At 39.5% G+C, this 12,352-nt stretch overlaps 1 protein-coding gene across 1 annotated transcript in view; it reads right to left on the bottom strand.

Annotated features, from left to right (window-relative positions):
* Positions 1-12,352, bottom strand: part of Cplane1 (ciliogenesis and planar polarity effector complex subunit 1) — a 77,221-nt gene that overhangs the window by 24,410 nt on the left and 40,459 nt on the right. The window contains exons 30-36 of the mRNA XM_051182522.1: positions 11,810-11,887; positions 9,902-10,079; positions 5,556-5,840; positions 4,003-4,743; positions 1,979-2,136; positions 948-1,077; positions 168-222 (exon numbers count right to left, since the gene is read on the bottom strand). Of these exons, the coding sequence (XP_051038479.1) occupies positions 168-222; positions 948-1,077; positions 1,979-2,136; positions 4,003-4,743; positions 5,556-5,840; positions 9,902-10,079; positions 11,810-11,887 (1,625 nt within the window). The remainder of the gene's footprint in view (positions 1-167; positions 223-947; positions 1,078-1,978; positions 2,137-4,002; positions 4,744-5,555; positions 5,841-9,901; positions 10,080-11,809; positions 11,888-12,352) is intronic.

The following is a 12,352-nucleotide window of genomic DNA, read 5'->3' as shown; positions in this document are numbered from 1 at the left end:
GATCTTGATCTATAAACCAGTCTGGCCTCAAACTCAGAGATCCTCCTGGCTCTGCCTCCTGAGCACTTGGATTAAAGGTATGTGTCACTACCACCCAGCCTTATTATATTTATTTCTAAAAAGCTGACTTAACACTAAACTTAGAAATTAATCATGTGTATACATACCAAAAGGAATGTCAAATTTTTCCAAAGGCCGAGAATCACAATGTCCTATTTGTTCCTAAATGGGACCAAACAATCAATTAATAATTCAAAAGCATACATCTAAGAGCTATGAATATTGAATTCTTAGTTACAGGTTCAATTTCCATCATTTTAGGCCTAACTGTTTACACTGTTAAGCAACTATACAAGTGTTCATGAAATCCACAAGTCAAGCACTAAAAAACTATATTACCAGTTTAATACCAACTTACTAGTTACTACGTACAAGTCTCCATAGCAGGGCAGATTTGATACTCAAACTCTACCCCCTATCCTGCTAACGTCTTTAATGGACTCAACAGAAATTTAGTGCCTCTAGACACACTCATGAGGACTGAATGGAAAAGCAAGGCTTTAAAACATACATGAATAAAATTATGTATGTCTTTTAATGTGTTTTTCCAAATTCAGAATGAATGCTTAAAGAGATTTGATTTAGAATATGTTATATAGCAAATCTACCCGGATAACCCTTGACAGGAAATGACAACATTGGGCACCATGTCAGTGAGACAGAGAAAGCCCAGAGTGACTTCACACACAACAGTCGCCAGGCACATGCTCTAAGCTGCGCTTTTCAGCTTGTCTCCCAGTTGCTTTTACATCCATGACTGAGTGTGTCCATTTGTGGAGGGAATCAGCAGAGCTCTTGTGTATCACAATGGCCAGACTCATAGCCACAAAGAAATACCACAGTGTTCCATGCAAGCTGGGGAAGCGTCCACTGTAGTTGCTCTGTACCTTGGGCTCCACGATGACTTCTGGCCCATTACTAATGCAGGAGGCCTCTGGTCGGAAACTAACACTTGGTTTTCTGCTTGGCTTCTGAGCTCTTTCTTCTTGTAGCTCTCTTTCAGCTCGCCTGCTTTGCCTGTAAGGCAACAGTATAGAACATGGTAACCTTAGGTTCTCATTTGTGTCTTGCTTCTTGAAAACAATTGCTGAAAATCCATTTCACAAGATTTAATTAACAAGATCTTCTGCTAGAACACTGAATTAAGTATTCTGATTTGGTCACTAGAATGTGAGGATAAGATATACCTTTCAAGCAGTTTTCAAACTCTTTCTGTTGCATATTAGAAGCTGGTGCCAGAAACCCATGGAAACCTCCACTAAGCTCCTTGAAGAGGCTAGCTAAATAAAAACCTCAGCATGGAGAGCTCAACAGTGGAAGGGACAGCGCTGGTAAATTTAAACACGTGCTCTATACACATAAGGTACTAATCGTCATGTCTTGGATACACATAAAGTACTAATTGTCACATCTTGGACACACACCTCAGGTCAAAGGCTGTAATAACAGGTGCTCTTCTGTTAGTCTGGGGCAGCCTTGCTTCTATATGCGCATTTCTTAGTGCCCTGAAACACTTTTTATCATCGCCTACTCTTCTGCTGCCTTGTAACAGTTTGGAGGATATATAGTAAAGCGAGTAAAAGTAAATACTGGTTCAAAGTGTTCAACTGTTCATGGAATTTTACATGACCACAAAGATTAGTGCTACAGAACATAACTGTTCATTCTGCCACAGAAACATGGAGAAAAATGCTCCAGCCCATGAAAGGTAAGAAGAAAACCTTACAAAAAAACGGAGAGGGAAAAAAACATAGCATTTCTCACAATAGGAGAACTCTTTCCTCACTGTGAGATTAGTTAACTACATGGCAGCAGACATGGAAACTACTAACTACACTACTGTGAAGAGATTGAAGCGGAACCATCTTTACAACCCTGGCATACCCTGTTAACAGATAAGATTTCATTCAGAACTTACCTCTTCTTTCCTTGTGTTATTTTAGATGGTTCCACATCGACCTTTAGAAGCTGAAGATGACCAGAATCACCATGTTCAAATACATCATGTGCTCGTTTTTCTTGGTGTCTTTTAAAGGCCATGAGGGTTTCAGGTGGGATAAGCTGGGGCTTCTTGTACTACAGAAAGAAAGCAGCACAACTCAAATACACAATCATGTTGAAAAAACAAAGGAAATAATTTGTTTAAATGAAACTAAGACACATAAGAGAGAGAAGAGAACACATCAAACTCAAAACTAACTTGCATGGAAAGAATGAATACCCACATTTTAGACAATTAGAGAGGGTTGTTAAAGTTTCACATAGGTCTTTTTTACATTCTCCCTGGAGACTGGCTCAGGGCCTTGAGCATGCTAAGTCAGTACTCGACCACTCAGCTGCATCCTTTACCCTCAAATAAATCACCTTGTTTCAAAAGTAAAGTCCTCATCTTCTATATTGCATTTCCATATAAAACTTTCCTCCCTGTGAGGGGAACTATATGTATGGTATTTAACTGACTATAAACATGAGAGGCAGGATGTAGTAGGTGGAAGACTACAGATGGAATGAACATTATCAGCATATATTGATAATCCCTAAACAGGATTCAAGAGGACTTGGGGTTCAGCACATTATTCTAATTAAAAAACTTTAAAATTCCACATCTTTAATCCCCTATTCTGTTTCCAGTATGTTCAGAAAAGGAGGGGTGGCTAACACTTCCTCTAATGAATAATCATTTCTTTCCATAGTAGCACCTGTAAGTAGTGAGGTATATCAGAGAACAAGTTACTCGATTACTATCCTAATATGGTACTACAAACTTACAAAGTTAGAAGCTAAATCTTAATTTCATAAATCAAAGATAGTATCTTTGAGGAGGATTTGATGTACTTTTTATAAAGCTACTGGCATGTGCTTAAAAACTTTTATCTGGGGATGGAAGAGATGGCTTGGAGGTTAAGAACACTGGTTGCTCTTCCAGAGGTCCTTAGTTCAATTCCCAATAACCATATGGTGGCTCACAACTATCTATAATGATATCTGATGTCCTATTCTGGCATAAAGTCATACATGCAGACAGAACACTGTATACATAGTAAATAAAATAAATCCTTTAAAAAACCTTTTATCATCTCAAACAGATTTCAAGATGATCATATCACAACTGCTTGAAACTTCAAGCACACCATGTGTACTTGCTACACATACAACATTACCTACTAAACTTATTTTACTTTTGTCTTATGTATGCAAAAAAAATATGATGGAGTGTACATTCTGGTATTTACATGAAATACCTAAAATATTTAAAATCATTTTAAACCTGAAATTTATGCTATTGTAACAGCTGACAGTTGGCTGTCAAGCCAAGGATTTGTTCTGGTTCCCTGAGCCCACAGAGTAAGAAAGAACTAGCCTACCCAAGCTGTCTTCTAACGCTCATGTGCTCATGGTATGCACATGTATGCACACTGTGCTGAATAGTTTTATGTCAACTTCACCCAATATTAAATCATCTGAGAGGAAAGTACCTCAACTAATAAAATGCCTCCATAATTGGGCCATAGGCAAGCCTGCAGGACATTTTCTTAATAAGTGATTGATGTGGGAGGACCCAGCCCATTGTGGGTAGTGTCAACCCTGAGGAGGTGATCCTGGGTTCTATAAGAAAGTAGATTGAGCAAGCTATGGAGAACAAACCAGTAAGCAGCACCCTTCCATGGCCTCTGCATGAGCTCCTGCCTCCAGGTTCCTTCTCTGACTTCCTTTAATGGTGAACTTTCAGTGATGAGAAAGTATAAGCCAAATAAACCCTTTCCTTTTGGTCATGGTGTTTTGTTCCAGCAATAGTAGCCTTAACTAAGACATATACCCATGTATACGTTCTTGACATGTTCTTGTGTATGTTTAAGACATGTTCTTGAGCTCTCACAGAACATACATGTACAGCATGGGAAAACACAACAGCTCTTCAGTCACCACACAGAAAGTCATTACCATATTTTCTGGGGGCAGAGAATGAAGTAATGATAGCTGTGGACATTTCCTTCCTTCTGTGTCAGACTGGAGAGGTACTGAAGGCAATCTACTTGCTGCTCTCGATGGTGATGAGAACATGTAAGGAGGCTTCAATTGCAGGTGTAGTAAAGGAAGCCCAACAGAATTCTGAAGAGCTGCCTCAGGGGGCCCTGGTTTGACACCAAACACACTTTCTGGCTTTATAAATACTGAAGAATCCTGCTGAGGTGCCAAGCATTGTTGTCCAACATATTGATTCAAGTTCACATGCTTAGGGGTATCTCTGAGCACAGCATCTGCCTTCTTCAGGGCTTCAGCATTACAGTGGCTTGAGTCTGAATAACATGAAGTATAGACTATCCTCTGAGACAGAGGAGGTTGGCAAGAATCAGGTAATCCCCATGCCTCTTTTGGTTGGGCCTTAGGTCTGAAAGGAACTTCTGGAATTCTTCCTGGAGGTAAGGAAAGGGGCTTGAATTCATGCTTGGGCTGAAAATGAAGCAAAGGAAAACCACTCCCAGGAGTGATTGTTCTGGCAGGTGGGATCAGCTGAGGAGCCTTCTGGACAGCAGCAGGTGGGAACAGAAGCTGGAGGCCAGTATCGCCAGCAGGAGCATGGGAACATGAAGTGGGTGGCAAGTTTTGAGATGCTCCAGTTTGACCTCGCATCTTAGGCTGACCAACTAAATGACACAAAGGAATACTCCCACGTGGGATATCCTGAAAGAAAAATAGTTTTATATAAATTTAGAATATATTACAAATTTCTTTTTGTAAATGATATTCAGTATGAAGTGTACAGATAGCATGTTAGAAAAACTGCTAGAAGTGTACAGATAGCATGTTAGAAAAACTGCTAAAGAAATACATTTATTCAAACAACAAACAGCCAGTGATTAACTGAGCAGAACCTACTTTGTGTGTGTGAGTGATTAGTTTTTACTGTTAACTTGACACAACCTAGAATCACAAGGGAAAACAGTTTCAATAAGAGATTCTCTGATTCACATGGGAAGACCCAAGCCCATAGTGTGTGGCACCATTCCCTAGGCATGGGGGTCCCCAACTGCAAAAGTAGAGAAATGGCACTGAGCATAAGCAAGCAAGGTTCGTATTCTTTTCTCTCTGCTCTTGACTGTGGATGTGAATGACTAGCTCCTTAAAGTTCCTCCTACTTTGACCTGAATAATGGACTACAGCCTGGAACTGAAGGTGAAATAAACCCTTTCTCCTCCAAGTTGCTTTTTGTCTGGCTATTTTATGACAGGAACAGAAATAAAACCAGAATAAAATGCTTGAGAGTACATGTGCAGGTAGAGAGAGACCCGTAGGACCACCTTGGGTATCATTCTTCAGGTGCCATCTACTGTTTTTGTTGTGTATTGATTTATTGTTTTAAAACAGGGTCTCTCACTGGCCAAGAGCTTGACAGTGAGCCCAGGGATCCGTTGCTATCACCATGTCTTGAGCCTTCAAGCATTTTGCCAATTGAGCTGTTTTCTGAGTTCTAGCAGTATCCTTGTGTGAATTACCTGTGTGTTTCCATTACTGTCTTGATCAGGCTGACTGATTCCTCCACGGGGCAGTGGGCTGTTGTTCTTGCCAGGCTTCCTGCTGCACTCTCGCATGGACTCTGGCTTAGCAAACAATCTCTGTCTGCTATTGACTTCAGTACAACCACTCCTTGTAGGTTTTGGTGCTTGGCTTTCCTCAGAATGCACAGGCTGAAGCTGCTGAAGAAGTCGATGCATGTCTGGGAGATTAGCAACAGATGGCCCTACTATTTGCATTAGGCTCAGGAAATTGATCTGCTGCAGCTAGAATAGAAACAATGAAAAGGCAGGGTGGCACACGCCTTAAATCCCAGCACTCAGGAGGCAGAGGCAGGCAGTTTGAGGCCAGATTGGTCTACAGAGTGAGTTCCAGGACAGCCTAGGCTACACAGAGAAAACATTGTCTTAAAAAAATCAAAAACCAAAACCAAACAAGAACAAAATCCAATGAAAATAAGGTTATGATATCAGCAAGACATTCTCAAATGCTGAGTGGAAAACTAAAGCAAGAAGGCTTATTTTAAAGGGACAGACAGACTATAACTTCCTGTCATCTTAGGACATGAATTCTAACTCAGGAAAGAGAGGGAACTATTTGTACAACTAACTTACATCACATATCCAGGAAGAACCTACAGGAGTAAGATGATGCTTCAGAGTAAGTATGCCTTGAAAAGAGCAGAGCAGCACAAGAGAACAGTGTGGATAGACTGGATGACAGGTAAAAGCAGGCACCAGTGGTTCCAGACTTTTCTAAACACAACAATCACCTCAATGGCATTAAAAATTCCCAAAGACCTTGTCACCTCTAACTTGGGGTCTGAAGGCTGAAGATCAGAGTTAGAGGCAGCATGTGTTGAGATGTGTTAAGTTTTCTACATGGAGAAAGCCTGACAAGAACTAGCACTCATATCAGCTCAGCTGGACAAAAGGCAAAGAGCAGGTTTGCTGAGAAGCAGGCTACTGCACATTTCTCAGACTGAAGCATGTGTGTCTTTGAGGACCTGTCACACCACTTTTCTCTCAGCTTGTCTACCACAGTTGCTCACTCAACAGGTCTAGGTTGGAAGCCTAAAACTTTCTTTTAGGATTTTTTAGTTTTATTTTTATGTGTATGGGTGTTTTGCCTACATGCATGTCTGAGTACCATGTGTGTGTCTGGTACCCTCAGAAGGCAGAAGAGGGTATCAGCTCCCTGGAACTGAAATCAGGGATGTTTGTGAGCTACCACTTGGGTTTTTGGAAAGAGCAGCAAGTACTCTTAACTATGTAACAATTTCTTCAGCCCCTAGAACTTTTATTCCTACGATCAAAATGGCATTCATATTATGGGTCCAGGAATCAACTCTGAAAACACTGGACTTGCAAGAGAATAGTGGAAAAATAATGAAGATAACGGTTGGTAGTGGGGTTTTCTAGACCTAACAAAATTCCTACTTGATGAAACAAAGCAACAGGGAACCATAACAAGTTTTAAAAATTTATGGTTTCCATCCATTTATAAACAATATTGAGCTGGGCTGGCAGAACACTCACCTGGCACCCACGAAGTCCTGAGTGTGATCCCCAATGAAGAGGGGGAAGAAAAATAGGAGGAGGAGGAAGAAGGAAAAGAGCAAGCAGGCAGGCGAGTAAGGTAGTTCAGCAGGTAGAGGTGCTCGTTGCCAAGCCTGACAACCTCAGTTTGATCTTTGGGACTGTCTTAGTTAGGGTGTCTATTGCTGTGAAGAAAGAGACACCATGACCATGGCAACTCTTATACAGGAAAACATTTAACTGGGCTGTCTTACATTTTCAGAGGTGTAGCCCATTATTATCATGGCAGGGAGCATGGTAGCATACAAGCAGACATGGAGCTGGAGAAAGAGCTAAGAGTTAGTTCTACATCTTGACTTGTGGCAACAGCATATCTTATGCAAAGGAGACCTCAAAACCCACAGTGACACACTTTCTCCAACAAGGCCACACCTCCTAATAGTGCCACTCCCGTTGTGGGCCATTTTTTTTTTCTAACCACCAAAGGGACCCCACATGGTTGAACAAGGCAACCAACTCCTGCAAATGGTCCTCTGAACTTTACAGGAATGCAGATATGCATGCACACACACACACACACACACACACACACACACACACATGCACGCACGCACGCGCGCACACACATGTAAAGCTGTTTTGTTTTGTTTTTTTGTTGTTTTGTTTTTTAAAGAAGAAACAAAGAGGCACATATTACAAGAAAAATAATTAAGTCTAAAAAAAAAATCTCTGAAGCTGTGCCTTTAATCCCAGCACTTGGGAAGCAGAGGCAGGAGGGTCTCTGTGAGTTCAAGGCAAATCTGGTCTACAGAGCTAGTTCCAGGGCAGCCACAGCGGTTAAAGAGAAGCCCTGTTGAGAAAAACCAAAACTAAACCAAAAAAGAAAAATAAAAAAAGGGAAAGAAAAAATATCTGATGAAATACATTCCAAAATACATTTTGGAATGGCAGCTTGAAAATTAATAGAAAATAGCATTTATAATCTGGTCTCCAAAGATAAAAGCATTAACCTTATTGTGTATGTCTTTTCAATCTGTCTCCATACTGAGTGAACTATCTATTCATCTATCCACGTACATGTGTGTGTTGCATGTGTGCAGATGTAGGTAGACTTGTCTCTGTAAACATGTGTAAAGGCCAAAAGTCAACATCCAGTGTCTCCCTTGGTCTCTCCACCTTTTTTGAGACAGGCTCTTTCACTGAACCTGAGGCTGGCAGTTTCAGATAGAATGGCTGGTCAGTGAGCCCCTGGGATCTGAGAACACTAAGGATACAGATGTGTGCTGGAGGGCTAAACTGAAGTCCTTATGCTCACGCAGGAGGACTTTACCCACTGAACCATCTCAGCAGGTCGCTTTCTTTATGCTTTTACAACAAGACTGACAGCATATAATATGCATGAAATTTAGTGAAGATTTTAAAGTGAAACCAGGATTATATCAGAAGAATGTCTTATAAAACACACACACACACACAAGAGAATGGAAGTATGAAATCCTAAGAATCTAGGGTTGGTAATGCTGCAACCCTTTAATGCAGTTCCTCATGTTGTGGTGATGCTACATATACAGAAAAAAGACTACAGTGACATGTAATATGTGGGGTCAAACAATCAAGAGGATATCATAAACATAGTGAAGATCTTGTCTAAACAAGAACAAAAACGAAGAAAGTTGGGGTGGGGAGATTGAGACAAAAGGACATAGTGAGAACTGAATGAGTAATTCCTAACAGTTGAAAAAATACTTTTCATACTTCAAGCTGGTAGAGCAGGGAGCATTCCGAAACAGAGGGTTAAGAAGAAATTGGGGATAACTAGGACAAAGTCAGTTTCATGGAACTGTGGACATGCTGAAAGAATATTTTCACCAAGACTCCTAGGTTCAATGAGAAATTAGTACCAGGAATCACTAATATAAAATGGCATATAAGATATAAGATATAAGATGGGCTGGAGAGATGGCTCAGTGGTTAAGAGCAATAGCTGTTCTTCCACAGAATCCGGGTTCAATCCCTAACACACACATGGCAGCTCACAACTGTGTATAACTACAGTTTCAGGGGATCTGACACCTTAATACCAACACACATAAAATAAAGATAAATAATTTTTTAAAAAAGATATAAAGATATCTAAGTGAACATAAACAGGAGTAGAGGATTAGGTATGAGAGAAATTGATGTTTTAAGGGGAAAAAAAGAGGGGCTGGAGAGATGGCTCAGTGGTTAAGAGCGCTTGCTGCTCTTGCAGAGGGCCTGAAGTAGCTTCCAGCATCCATGTCAGGCCACTCACAGTGGACCTTAACCCTAGCTCTAAGGTATCCGATGCTCTCTTCTGGCTTCCCAGACAACTACACTCACATGCACAGACACACATAAAACACATAATTAAAAATAAAAATAATATGGCTTTAAAAAGTAATAAAGAACCATTGGTTGAAAGAAAACAATGTGCATAGAAAGATAATGGAAGTCAAAGTGAACAGTCATCTGCTTCAGCCCAAGACAAAATCTGGTCTGAAAATGTGTCTAGAAAATACATTTGGAGGTTTTTGCAGAGATGATTTCATCTACCCAACACCTTACCCAAAATGCCCAGAAAAATCAGCTACTGAACTATATGTAGATGTATCTAGACTATAGGTACAGAGTAGGAATTTTGAATGACATAAATGACTCAGAAGAGCAGAGAAATTCATGGAATTTCATTTTGACCAATTCATTCCTATTAGTTTGCTATTTTAAACTAAGTATCTCGTGAAGACTCACTTCTGTAGCCATACACTCACCTGAACTAATTTAAACATCTCTTCTTGGAGCATCTGCCGAACAGAATCACAAGAGTCTGGAAACGGAGCGTGATGTTCATTTCTCTGAGTCTGCTGAGGTGTCGGTGAAGTAACATGGGCTCCACCTGACATGAGAGGTGGGACTGAGGAAGATTTATCAAGTTCAGAAATCTGTGCGCTGTGGGAAAACATTCAAACAAAAAACAAAACATTTAGATGTCTATCATCTAAATATTCGACACTATTTCTCTTTGGATTATTCAGGGCTCTCCACCCATCATCTGAATGTCTGCACAGATCCTTTCCAACAGTGATGTTACAGCCCAGAACAGCCTACCCTGGCTCCTGAAGGATATGAGCCTGAGACTGCACAATCATCCTTATTAACCATACAGACTTAGAATAAAACGTTGACTAAAATTAACGACTGAAAATAGACTTAACAAAAAAGGATAAAATTAACACGAATGACTTACAATCCTTATTAAGCATGAAACCACAGAACTGTGAACATTTCATTTCCAAACAAACAAGACTTTCCATTTATAATAAACCATAGTAAAATATTTAGTAAAAATTAAAGACCAACCAAGTCCTTTGGTCTCTTTTGAACAAAACAATTACTGGGAAATGACTCCTTAACCAAGTCTCTAGTATTTTAATTTATTATCTCTTGTTCTGTTTACCTTTCTCCCTCCTTCTCTCTCCCCCCTCCTTCTTCCCCCCTTCCTTCTCTCCTCCTTTCTCCTTTCCTTCAATAGGGCCTCTCTATATAACCATAGCTGACAGGGAACTCACTATGTAGACCAGCCTGGTCATGAACTCACAGAGCTCTGCCTGCCTGCCCCTGCATCCCAAGTGCTAGGATTAAAAGCATGCACTATCACATCCGGCCTTCCTGGTATTTTTTTAAGCAATATATATATATATATATATATATATATATATATATATATATATTTATATATTAAATAAGTTAAGTATAATATTCAAATAAATTAGTCATTCTTTCCAAACAGAAAAAGAACATACAAAATTGCACGTAGATTTGAACTTACATTCATTCCCTTTCATAAAAAAAAAAAAACAAAAAAAACTTTGGGGTAGGAAGAGGGGTGGGAGGGAGAACTGGAAAGCAAAATGAAATTAAAAAAAGTAAACTTAGAAAAAACTCAAAACTGCATTTATATGATAAGTCTATGAAAACAGACATCACAACTGATGTGACAATTTTAATAACTTCATTGAACTTTACTTTCAACAATTAGTAAGGAGATCAATTCTAATTATGAGTTTTTTTTCTATAGCAAACTTGTACTGAATTTTCCTTCTAGCTCAGCAAAATTTTCTAAGCATTCAGTTTAACCTTTGTAGAAATATTAAAAAGACAAACTGGATAAACCTGAAGAGAATTCAATCTTTAGCACTGCTGCCTAATATCTCTGACTAGGTCTCAGAAGCTCATCTGGGTTGGGCCAGCACCGCATTGAGCTAAGGATATAGCTCAGTGGTAGAAAGCTCATCTAGCCTGCTTGCGGCTCTAGGTTAAACACCCAGTAGTGAAGAATGAAGAAAAGAAAAATGAGCTAAAAGCATTTCTTATGCTATGAGGGGTCAGAAGATGAGCAGAACAACAATACTTCAATAATATATCTAATACTGATACTTTTGTGCCTGAAATGATTGGCCCAACATAGTCCTATATGACTTTAAAACACAAATGGTATTAGAAAATCTGTAAATAATTAATTGAGATGTCAAAACTGTGCCTATGCTGCCCTTTGCTTATTTTCTTAGTTTTTAGTACAAACACTTAGCAATTATTTCAGACTGGCACAGGAGGTATCAATTCATTCTCTTTATTTTAAAACATGATTTCAAAATGGTACAGTAAATAAGAATTCTTACCTAGAAGTTTCTGAATTTGCATTTATACAAGGTGAATGAGAAATGGTACATTCAGAATTTGACAAGGGTTCGATCATACTAAAAATAAAAACAAGCGATTAGGAGCAAGATATTCTTCACATTTCTACAGTGCAGGTGAACTACTGTTCCACTACCTAAGACCCCAATCCTCTACTAGTGTGCTGCAGTGCCTAGCTCACAATCACAATCTGTTTACATTGGTCTCCATAGCAATTAGATGCAAAACAACAGCAAAGACTCCGTGACTCAATACACAACTTGAGCAGCACTGTTGCTTAGCAACGAGCATATAATCTGAACCTAGGGAACATGAAGTTAGCTATTACCCACAGTTCTACAGAATAAAGAGCACTTGACCCAGATTAATGTTGAGAATACAAATATCTCTAATACTTATTATAATGGCATCAGAGTGCATTAAATTTATTCTTTAGTGGAGAGGAGATATAGCTCATTTGTAAGGAGCTTGTCCAGCATGTGTGAGGCCCTAAAAACAATTGGTAGCACCTAAAGGATAGATGG

This window comes from Phodopus roborovskii, unplaced genomic scaffold (genome assembly GCF_943737965.1).
Source record: "Phodopus roborovskii unplaced genomic scaffold, PHOROB, whole genome shotgun sequence".
NCBI classification, from domain to species: Eukaryota; Metazoa; Chordata; class Mammalia; order Rodentia; family Cricetidae; genus Phodopus; species Phodopus roborovskii.
This window is presented reverse-complemented; position numbering and strand designations above follow the sequence as displayed.